Source organism: Garra rufa, chromosome 10, assembly GCF_049309525.1.
Source record: "Garra rufa chromosome 10, GarRuf1.0, whole genome shotgun sequence".
Lineage (NCBI taxonomy): Eukaryota > Metazoa > Chordata > Actinopteri > Cypriniformes > Cyprinidae > Garra > Garra rufa.
The window spans coordinates 7,005,180-7,017,495 of record NC_133370.1 but is presented as its reverse complement, the minus strand read 5'-3'; the positions used below and the strand labels follow the sequence as shown (position 1 = coordinate 7,017,495).

Sequence of the window (12,316 nt, the reverse complement as noted above, 5' to 3'; positions counted from 1 at the left end):
AATGGCTCTGCATTATACAGTATAGCGTGCACTCACGTGATTTGTTGCTATGGTGACACGTAACGCGCCGCAGCTCACCTGACGCTTGGATCGGTGAGTGAGTTCTAGAAGCTTCTGTTAACATAATAAAACAGCCTTTAACTAACCAAACAAATATGTTTGAACGTGATTTAAGTATGAAAACAAGACTTGCTTGCTTTTTTTGTTGCCTGAACTTGTCGCTGTTTTACGGTTATGCAGTGAATAATTAATGAGTGGGTGAAATTCATATTAGCATAATTCAACAGTCACTCTTATATAATGTTTTCTTTAATTTATTGTTTATGCAGACACATTCGGAATGTTTAAATGTGTTTAAAGCACAAGTTTGTGTTCCAAAAACACAAAACAGGCTCCTGGAAACGGTTAGTGAGCAATGATGCCTACACGGATAGAGGAGCTAGCGCAGCCCAAACCTAACCTCCTCAAGTTCCCTGACAGGTGGGTCACTGCGGTACATCATCGTAACATACTGTACGATTCCTTATTTAGATAAACACAGAGGGGTATGTCCTATATTTGTGACCCTGGACCACAAAACCAGTCTTAAGTAGCACGGGTATACATGCCTTGCAAAACTATTCATACCCTTATTTTATTTTTTTTAATTTTAAATTACTTTTTTTTTTCACATCAGTCTAAATCTCATACACCATAATGACAAAGCACAAAACAGGTTTGTAACAACTTTGCAAATGTATTAGAAATAAAAAAACTGAAAAGATCCCGTTGCATAAGTATTCATACCCTTTTCTGGGACAGCTCAGGAGCATTCATATTGCTTCTAGATGTTACTACACTTCGAGTGGAGTTAAACTGTGGCAAATTCATTTGAATGAGTATGATTTAGAAAGGCACACACCTCTCAGAAAAGGTCTAACAGCTGAAAATGCATATCAGAGCAAAAACCAAGTCCTGAGGTCAAGATAACTGCCTGTAGAGCTCAGTGACAGACTTGCGTTAAGGCAATGATCTAGGGAAGAGTTCAGAAAAAAAATCTGCTGCGTTGAAGGTTCACAGAAGCATGTAGCCTCCATTATCCATAATGGAAGACGATTGGAACAACTAGGACTCTAGAAAATGTCTGCCAGCCTCCATCCAAGCTGACAGAGCTTGAGAGGTGAAAGGTGAGGCAAAGAATGGCAGATAATTGCCAAATGCAGATGTGCAAAGCTTGTCACATCATACCCAAAAACACTTGAGGCTGTAAAGGTGCTTCAACTATGTACTGAGTTAAGGGTATGAATACTTATTAAATGTACTTATTTTAGTGTTTTATTATTAATAAATTTTTAAAATTTGCTAATCATTATTATGGTGTTTGGAGTGTAAAATGATGTGGGGAAAAACTAATTTAAAGCAGTTTAACATAATGCTGCAACAAAACTAAATGTGAAAAAAATGAAGAGGTCTGAATACTCTTGCAAGGCACTGTATCTGTAGCAATGGCCAAAAATACATTGTAAGGGTCAAAATTACAGATTTTTCTTTTTTGCCAAAACTCATTAGGATATTAAGTAAAGATCATGTTCCACAAAGATATTTTGTAAAATTTCCTACCGTTAATATATCAAAGCTTAATTTTTTATTAGTAATACGCATTGCCAAAAACTTTATTTGGACAACAAAGGTGATTTTCTCAGTATTTAGGTTTTTTCCTATCCTAACAAACCACACATCAATGGGAAGCTTATTCAGATGATGTGTAATCTCAGTTTCATAAAACTGACCCTTATGACTGGATTTGTGGTCCAGGGTCACATTTATATACAACATTTTCATGGTGCCTGTTTATCCAGTGACATACTTTTACTTTAAATTTTTTTGCAAATGCATGCTAAAATGGGTGTTCCGAATAATAAACATAATTATTTTTTTAATGTGACTTGCCATTCATGAAAATAGGCTACTGCAATTAATGAGAGTAATAATTCAGAACATTTTCAGAGAAATATCTCATGTGAAATAAAGTCTTTTTTTAAAACATCACTTATAACAAAAATACGTTTTGTTATCAGTTAAAGGAGTAGTTTACTTTCAGAACAAAAATATACAGATCATGTACTCACTCCCTTGTCATCCAAGATGTTCATGCCTTTCTTTCTTCAGTCGTAAAGAAATGGTGTTTTTTGAAGAAAACATTTCAGGATTTCTTCCCATATAATAGACTTCTATGGTGTTCCCGAGTTTGAACTTCCAAACTGCAGTTTAAATGCAGCTTCAAAGGGCTCTAAACGATCCCGGCCGAGGAAAAGGGTCTGATCTAGTGAAACAATCCATTATTTTTTGAAAAACATTTTCAACTTATATACTTTTTAATCTCAAATGCTCGTCTTGCCGAACTAGACAAGACAAGTTTTTGAGATTAAAAAGTATATAAATTGTAATTTTTTTTTTTTTTGAAATAACCCATCATTTTTGCTAGATAAGACCCTTTTTTCCTCGGCTCTGATCGTTTAAAGCCCTTGGGAGCTGCATTTTGGAAGTTCAAACTTGGGGGCACCATAGAAGTCCACTATATGGAGAGAAATCCTGAAATGTTTTACTCAAAAAACAATTTCCTTACGACTGAAGAACGAAAGACATGAATGACAAAGGGGTGAGAACATGATCTATAAATTTTTTGTTCGGAAAGTGAACTACTCGTTTAAGAAAAGATAGAAGTATGTAAATCTGTGGCAACATCCTCTACAAAACTGAACTGCTGTTACCCAGCAGAATAAAGAATGCCATTCTTTCACACATGGTCTTAATCTCTGTTAATGTTTGACCTATTTTTTTTTTTTTTTTTTAATGAACTGGCATATTGTCCACAAGGGGGCTCTTTGACTCATTCAAACAGTAGGTAACTTGGAAGTCCTCTTGTGAACCATCCATGCTTTAACTCATATTAGTCACATTTCAGGGCAGTATCATTGACAGCAGTTAACTGTGTTCAAACCACCCATTTATCTTTGTACATTGATGCAATAATTACTTAGTGTATTTGTTTTAATATTTACAGGCGCTCAGTCTACTGGCTTGATGAACTACCAACCAGGTCAAAGAACACAGCAATTGTCTTTGGTATGAGAATCACTTCATTTGCAAAATGCCTTTAATGCAATATGAAAATGATACATCACAATCTTTGTTTTCAACCATTTAACCTGTCAAGAGTTTCTATTCAGAGCAGTCAAATCTAGCACCCCTTTGATTGTTTTAATTACAAATTTAAGGCAGGGCTTTTTACCGTGTGAATGTGTCTACTGGTTTTTTTAATTTTTTTAATTTAAGGTCATTTATTGAAATGTCTCCACAGATCTGACTCCTCGCTTGGAGCAGCTCGCCCAGAGCAAACAATCAAACCGTTTCCTTGAGGAGAGCAGGTGACTAATGTGATTGCCATTAAAACTACTTAATATAAAGCTATGGTTCCTTGAAGGATTAGTTCTTTCAAAAATGAAAGTTTGCTGAAAATTAGCTCACCCTCAGTCTATCCAAGATGTAGAGGAGTTTTTTTCTTCACTGGAACAGATTTGGAGAATCATTTGCTGACCAATGGATGCTCTGCAGTGAATGGGTGCCGTCAGAATGAGAGTCCAAACAGTAGATAAAAACATCACAATAATCCACAAGTAATCCACACCACTCCAGTTCATCAGTTAGCATCTTGTAAAGTGAAAAGCTGCATGTTTGTAAAAAAAAAAAACAAATCCATCATTAAGGCATTTTAACTTTAGATCATCACTTCTGGTTAAAATACGAGTCTATAATCCATAATAATGCTTCCTCTAGTGAAAGTCAATTTCGTGTTGTCTCACATCAAAATTCACCATATTTGTGACCCTGGACCATAAAACCAGTCATAAGGTTAAATTGAGATTGTATACATCATATGAAAGCTCAATAAATAAGCTTTCTATTGATGTATGGTTTGTTAGGATAGGACAATATTTGGCCGAGATACATCTATTTGAATATCTGAAATCTGAGGGTGCAAAAAAATCAAAATACTGAGAAAATCACCTTTAATGTTGTCCAAATTAAGTTCTTAACAATGCATATTACTAATGAAAAATTACATTTTGATATATTTACAGTAGGAATTTTACAAAAAATCTTCATGGAACATCATCTTTACTGAATTTCCTAATGATTTTTGGCATAAAAGAAAAATCAATAATTTTGACCCATACAATGTATTTTTGGCTATTGCTACAAATATACCCCAGCGACTTAAGACTGGTTTTGTGGTCCAGGGTCACATTTATTTAGACCTGTTTTGGACTTATTTCCGCTTGTAAACAGTGTTTGATCTGTGTGTATTTCCCCCCCGATTAAGATTAAACAACTTTTTCACTGGATAAAGCAATTCCACAGATAATAGACTTGTATTTTGACCAGGAGTGTGACGGTTTAACATTAAAATGCTTTAATGATGGATTTGTTTATTACAAACATGCAGCTTTTGGCTTTGCAAGACATTAATTGATGGACTGGAGTGGTGTGGATTACTTGTGGATTATTGTCATGTTTTTATCAGCTGTTTGGACTCTCATTCTGACGGCACCCATTCACTGCAGTGGATCCATTGGTGAGCAAGTGATGGAATGCTGCTAACTATTCCTTCAAAGTAATAAAAGTTGCACACCGGACTGCACATGGTGTTTTTATAGCCAGTTTATACACTTCAGCCTTCATTAATGTGAATATACAATAGGTAGACGATGAGAGTTAAACTCATATTCATTCCATTTTATCTTTGTTAAAAGACACAAAAAGTAGTTTCACTTCCACTGTCTCATGATGCACATCTCATAAGTTCAGTGTCCGTATAGAGAATCACGCAGCAGCACAACAAAAGACGTCTTCATGCAATAACAGCTCTCCCAGTACTACAAGTCCTCATGGATCCTTTCAAAAACTAAACTCAGTCTCAAAGCTCATCGTACAGCTTTAATTGGCTGTAATTAGTTAATATGAAAATATGAATCTGGCTCTCTCAGGTGTCATCTAGTTGATTTGAAGTAAAGCAAGAAGCTGACAGCTAATAAATCATGTTCTCAATCCACAACAATATGTTTATTTATTTATTTTTTCGAAAAATAACACAGAAAACAATGCAAAGCTTTGTATTGCATTCACAGTTAAGTGCACTGCTTTGCATTCTTCATATGATCTGATCCTGCACATTTGGCAACTGCAGGAGGTCACCAGGGATTTTTTTGCATACAGAGAATTTGCATCCTATGCACAGTATGCTGCAGAAATAGCATGATGTCAGCATGCTATTCTGAACACAGCTCATATGCCTGTCCTTACAGAAGGTCACCGGAGTGGATGGTTAGTGCAGCAGCGCTAAAAGCATGCCCTTCTGAAAGAGTTTGTTCACTGGCACTGCCTCGAATGCCAGCTGATGGATGGCAGCCTGATCGCCCTCTGCTGGCCACTGTAAGTAAATGCACTACATCTTACAATGCTGAAATGACTTTGTGATCTTTCTTGCACTGCTAATAAAAGTCCTTCTTTAAATATGCATACACTACCAATCAAAAGTTTTTGGACAGTAAGAATCTCTTCTGCTCACCAAGCCTGCATTTATGTGATCCAAGGTACAGCAAAGACAGTAACATTTTGAAATATTTTTACTATTTAAAATAAATATTTGAATATTTGAATATAATTTAAAATGTAATTTATTCCTGTGATCAAAGCTAAATTTTCAGCATCATTACTGCAGTCTTCAGTGTCACATTTTTATTATTATTACCAATATTTAAAACAATTGGGTACATTTTTTTCAGCATAGAAAGATCCAAAGATCAGCATTTATCTGAAATAAAAAAAACTTTTGCAACTGTATACACTATACCATTAAAAAGCTTGGGGTCTCTTTTTTCTCTTTTTTTACCAAAGAAATTATAGAAATTAATACTTTTAAACAGCAATGATGCTTTAAATTCATCAGAAGTGATGATAAAGACATTTATAATGTTACAAAAGATTTATTTTTCAGTTTTCTATTCGTCAAAGAAACCTGAAAAAAATCTGCTCAGCTGTTTTCAACATTATAATAAATATTTTTGAGCAGAAAATCTGAATATTAGAATGATTTCAGAAGGATCATGTAAATGGACTAATGATGCTAAAACAGCTTTGAAACGACAGGAAAAAAATACATTTTAAAATATATTCAAATATAAAGCAGTTCTTTTAAATGGTAAAAATATTATATTTTTTCCGTTTTGCTGTACTTTGGATCAAATAAATGCAGGCTCGGTGAGCAGAAGAAACTTAAAAAAAAAATTACAAATCTTACTGTCCAGAAACCTTTGCCTGGTAGTGTATATATTTTAAAATGCATATTTTTTTTATTTATTTATTTATTTTTTTGTTAATCAGGCTTTATATATGGGTAATATAGTATGATATAGTAATTTGGAGGTATAAAACACATCAATTTTATTCAGAGGCCAAAACTGAGCAAGTATGCAATTTGGTGCATTTGCTAATATTTAGATGAAATTCTGATAACTTGTAAGGAAATTACATCTTTATAAGAGTATTACAGACTACTGACATAAAATGCATATAAATATCAGCTGTCACTCTGTATCTTCTAATAATATGTCTTAGTAAGATAAATGTTTAAATGCACATTTTTTATTTCAAAAAGAGAGGAAAAAGGGGGAAAATTAATTAAAAAAACTTAAATTTTCTGTAAAGCTGCTTTGCAATGATTTGTATCGTGAAAAGCACTATACAAATAAACTTGAATTAAATTGAATTGCTTAATCTTATGATTAAAGCTCTGGGTTTTCAAAACATATAATGCAATGCGATGATTGAGAGATGAATGAATAAACACTCAACAAAAGCCTTATTATACTATCCCCCGGTTTCACAGACAGGGCTTAAGCCTAGTCCTAGACTAAAATGTAAGTCTGAGCTGTTTCAACTGAAATAAACTTGCACTGACTGATCTTAAAAAAATATCAGTGCCTTTTTTTTTGTTTTAAGATGCACACCAGTAATGTTTTTTTTTTTTTCTAAGCATGTTTATAAAAATTACTTAAATGTCCTAATTGATCTAAGGCCTAATCCTGGCGTAGTCTAAGCCCTGTCTGTGAAACCGGGCCTATATCTGATACTCAAGTTGCAATTTAGTACATGTTCATCTTCAAATATTATTAATGATATAAACTTTATTTTTAAGTCTGTTTTATACAAATCTGTAAAGACTGAAATGCAAAAAGACATGTGAATCACGACCTGAACATTTTTACAATTCTAAAAAGCATTTTATTTGCAAAAAATGATAAACTGTCAGTCAGATAACAGAAGGTCATGTCGTAAATTGTATAACAGGTTTTTCAGCAAAGTTTTGATGTTGTTGGTGATTCAGAGGCTGTAGAGATTTGTGTATCAAATATGATACAGCAGACTTTATAGGGTTAATGAAGCCAGAGACCAAAACAGCTCTATAAAGATGTCTTTGCATCCTAATCTCTGAGCTAGTGCACATTTTAACATTATACCTTTGTCAGATTATACTTTATAAAAACTTTTTTAATAATGCAATCTTCAGATGTTAAAAAGCCTACAATTATCAAGAGCTGAGGCAGTTCTGCTAGGATTCAGAAAATATCTAATATGCTCCAGTATGCATAATCATGTCTGTGATCTAATCTAAAGCATACAAGCTATTTTAAAATGGCAGAGGTTCAGTGAAGGACCTTCTTCTTATCAAGTGTGAAAAAAAGATTTCCCCCTCAGCATCAATAACTGCACCCAAACACTTCCTGTAGTTACGTATGAGTGTTTCTTGCCTCTGCAGAGGAAGTTCCACTACTCTTAGAAGAAGTGCCTCAGCTAAGTGACATTTGGAAGCTTTTTAAAGTCAAAGATTGCGTAACTGAAACCTTGAACGCCAAAGACGAAGAAAACTCCCACCAATACCTTTTACCGCCAGTGTAAATACTACCACAGCCCACAATCTGACAGCACACTAAATTTAGATGGGAGTAAAGATTTTTTTTTAAACCACTACATAAGCTTGAACGGTTACGTGATATGAGGTGCTAAAATCATTTTTTCAACTCTTTTGAAGTCTATAGTTAATAAAAAGATTTATTATTAAAACTCATAGAAGTATACTACACTAAAGTGCCTTGCGAAATTATTCATACCCCTTCATTTTTTTCACATTTTGTTATGTTGCTACTTTAAATTACTTTTTTCCCACATCAATCTACACTCCCTACTCCATAATGGCAAAGCAAAAAATAAGTTTTTAACATTTGTGCAAATTTATTAAAAATAAAAAACTGAAAAGATCGCGTTGCATAAGTATTCATACCCTTTTCTGGGACACTCGAAATTGAGCTCAGGAGCATTCATATTGCTTCTAGATGTTACTACACTTCGAGTGGAGTTAAACTGTGGCAAATTCATTTGAATGAGTATGATTTAGAAAGGCACACACCTCTCAGAAAATGCATATCAGAGCAAAAACCAAGTCCTGAGGTCAAGATAACTGCCTGTAGAGCTCAGTGACAGACTTGCGTTAAGGCAATGATCTAGGGAAGAGTTCAGAAAAAAATCTGCTGCGTTGAAGGTTCACAGAAGCATGTAGCCTTCGTTATCCATAATGGAAGACGATTGGAACAACTCGGACTCTAGAAAATGTCTGCCAGCCCCCATCCAAGCTGACAGAGCTTGAGAGGTGAAAAGGTGAGGCAAAGAATGGCAGATAATTGCCAAATGCAGATGTGCAAAGCTTGTCACATCATGCCCAAAAAGACTTGAGGCTGTAAAGGTGCTTCAACTCTGTACTGAGTTAAGGGTATGAATACTTATGCAATGTACTTATTTCAGTGTTTTATTTTTAATACATTTGTAAAATTTGCAAATCTGTTTTTTGCTTTCTCATTATTGTGGTGTATGGAGTGTAAACTGATGTGGGGAAAAACTAATTTAAAGTAGTTTAACATAATGCTGCAACAAAACAAAATATGAAAAAAACTTTTGCAAAGCACTGTATTTCTAGTGCATTTTCAGTATGCAGGTGTTTTAGTTTTTTTGTTCCCTATGTAGCAAATTAGGTGTGAAGTAAACTAAAGGCTGTTAGCTATTTTTAAACTGGGACAATCCCTATAATGTTTCCCACCACACCTTCCTGTTTCAATATGATATATGTTATAGATTTTTAAAAAAATGCGTTCAAGCAATTTACTGGATTCTTTGATGCAGTTCATGTAGCTGGATACTAAAGTGCAAACGTTAAATGACATGATATCTGTTTTATGAAAGTTATGATTTGGTTTGTTCCTGCATTTTCTCTATGAGGATTCATGTCACTACTTTTAGCATACTTGAAATTAAATAAACATTAATTAATATAAAAAAAGTGAACTTATTTTATTTCACCTAGTTGAAAAGGCAACTTTTTATTGTTTCGTTTCATATAATTTAATATAAATATTAAAAAAAGTATTAAAAATGAGAAAAACACAGCAAAATTACTGAGACTTTTATTAAAACAAAAGTGAAAACAGAACATACACTACCAGTCAAAAGTTTTTGGACAGTAAGAAGCCTCTGTTGCTCACCAAGCCTGCATTTATTTGATCCAAAATACAGCAAAAGCAGTAATATTTGTGAAATATTTTTTACTATTTAAAATAACTGCTTTCTATTTAAATATAATTGAAAATGTAATTTATTCTTGTGATCAAAGCAACATTTTCAGCGTCATTACTGCAGTCTTCAGTGTCGCATGATCTTTAGAAATCATTCTAATATGCTGATTTGCTGTTCAAGAAACTTTTTTTTTATTATTATCAATATTTAAAACAGTACATTAAGTACATTTTTTCAGGATTATTTGATGAATAAAAAGATCCAAAGATCAGCACTTATCTATTTTTTTGTAGTTTTACACACTGTATCATTCAAGAGTCATTCAAGTTTATTTTTTTGTTTTTATTTAACAAGGGTGCTTTCAACTGATCAAAAGTTGATGATAAAAAAAAAACATTTATAATGTTACAAAAGATTTCTATTTCAGATAATGCTTATCATTTGAACTTTCTATTCATCAAAGAAACCTGAAAAAATTCTACACAGCTGTTTTCAACATTATTATAATAATAAATGTTTTTTGAGCTGCAAATCTGAATATTAGAATGATTTAAGAAATCAGCTTTGAAATCACAGGAATAAATTACATTTTAAAATACATCTAAATAAAAATCAGTTATTTAAAATATATTTCAAAATGTTACTTTTTTGCTGTACTTTGGTTTTAAATAATGCAGATTTGGAAAGCAAAAGAGACTAAAAAAACATTACAAATCTTACTGTTCAAGAAACTTGTAAATAATAATTAAAATATAAATAGAAGCTGTAATAGTATATATTATGCTATTAGGCCAGAAGCCAAACTCATCATTTCTGGCTTCTAATTTTAATTGTTGTTCACCTGATTTCTTGATTACTGGGTTTGTCACTTTGCACCACATGTTTAAAACGTTGCATCAGACTGTTGTTTGGCCCTCAAGCACTTTATACAAAACACGCTTTTCCATTTTAATTGCGTGACACATGGCACGTCTGGGTTCTTGTGGTCTTAACAGTTAAGTTTTGCGGGTAAAACTGCCAAGCCGAGTCCAAGAATATGTCAGCTGGCGCAACCAAAGCAGGTGAAAACGCTGTTTACACAGTGCAGCGTCGATTCAAGCGCCCACGTGATCAGCATTCCCATCACACCCTCCTCACGCGTACTACAGCTGGCCTGTGAGTGCATATCGCCACCCGTTTTATACTGGAAAAATGATCTACTGCATATACAGCTCAGAAAGTAACAGACTCTGTTGGGTTTGAATTGTTATTAATTTTCTCTTTTCCGTCATTATTTCTCACTCTCAGCTCCTAAGCAGGTCCATGCACAGCACACTCTTGCAAGGCCGGTTTCTTGGCCGGTTCCAGATTGTGTTCTAAAGGCCGTAGCCGGCGAGAGACTGCAGAAACTGGCTCGACCCAAGACCCGTCAGGCCCTGTTTGAGGGGTACGACCCCTACCGGGTCACTCCTGCCGCTCGGGCCGCCACTGCATCCCCCAGACTTCTGGAACTGTCTTTACCCTTACCACGCAAATGTAAAAGCCAATGAGCCATCATCCTGCCATCTTTAGTGAAGCACTACCTTTACTTTTTAATAAATCACTTTACCATATAAAAAAGTTTTTTTAATATATTTTTGAAAGAAGATAATAAATGTTCTCTGCATTTATTTGATTAAAAACTGTTTTTTAAAAACAGCAATATTGTGAAATATTATTACAATTTAAAATAAGTGTTTTCTATGTGGATGTATTTTCAAATGTCACTTATTCCTGTGATGCAAATCATTTCTTCAGTGTCACGTGATCCTTTAGAAATCATTCTAATATGCTGATTTGGTGCTTAAGAAACATTTTCATTATTATTAGTATTTAAAACTATGACAGGGTTTTAGTGCTACGTAAAAAAAAAAAAAAAATTACAATTCTAAAATTACCAGATTAAACATTTCTACGTTATTCTCTACGTTATTCTTCTAATTTCAACTTTATTCTCGTAATTTCTACTTTTCTCAAAATATTTCTACTTTATACTAGTAATTTCTACTTTATTCTCAAAACATTTTAACTCTATTCTCGAAAATGTTCAACTTTATTCTCTAAATATTTTTCATTATTCTCATAATTTTAAGTTTATTCTCTAAATATTTCTACTTTATTCTTAAAATATTTTAACTCTATTCTCGAAAATGTTCAACTTTATTCTCTAAATATTTTTCATTATTCTCATAATTTTAAGTTTATTCTCTAAATATTTCTACTTTATTCTTAAAATATTTTGGCTATTCTCATAATTTTGACTTTATTCTCGAAATATTTAGACTTTATTCTCATAATCTCAACTTTATTCTCGAAATTTCGACTATTCTCAAAACATTTTTACTTTTTCTCGAAATTTCGACTTTATTCTCGAAATATTACGACTTCATTCTTGAAACATTGCAACTTTATTCTTATAATTTTGACTTTTTTTAAACATTTCGACTTTATTCTCAAAATATTTTGCATTATTCTCATAATCTTAACTTTATTCTTGAAACATTTCAACTTTATTCTCGAAATTTATAATTTATTTTCAAAATATTCTGACTTTATTGTAGAAACATTGTGACATTATTCTTATAATTTTGACTTTTTTTAAACATTTCGACTTTATTCTTGAAATGTTTCGCAT

The 12,316-nt window shown here is 33.1% G+C and overlaps 1 protein-coding gene across 1 annotated transcript; it reads left to right on the top strand.

The window, feature by feature from the left end:
- Positions 1-418: 418 nt before the first annotated feature.
- spmap2 (sperm microtubule associated protein 2) lies at positions 419-11,192 on the top strand. The gene is made up of 6 exons (XM_073848839.1): positions 419-480; positions 3,044-3,105; positions 3,341-3,407; positions 5,346-5,472; positions 10,659-10,818; positions 10,951-11,192. Exons 1-6 carry the CDS (start codon positions 419-421, stop codon positions 11,190-11,192), a joined length of 720 nt encoding a protein of 239 aa, XP_073704940.1.
- The last annotated feature ends 1,124 nt before the right edge of the window (positions 11,193-12,316 follow it).

What these genes read in the sequence shown, in the direction of transcription:
- spmap2 (XM_073848839.1), top strand. Translation starts at nt 419, where the DNA reads ATGCCTACACGGATAGAGGAGCTAGCGCAGCCCAAACCTAACCTCCTC. An exon ending in CGTTTCCTTGAGGAGAGCAG is followed by an intron (nt 3,408 to 5,345) that starts GTGACTAATGTG and finishes CTGTCCTTACAG; the next exon opens with AAGGTCACCGGAGTGGATGG. An exon ending in ATCGCCCTCTGCTGGCCACT is followed by an intron (nt 5,473 to 10,658) that starts GTAAGTAAATGC and finishes TGGTCTTAACAG; the next exon opens with TTAAGTTTTGCGGGTAAAAC.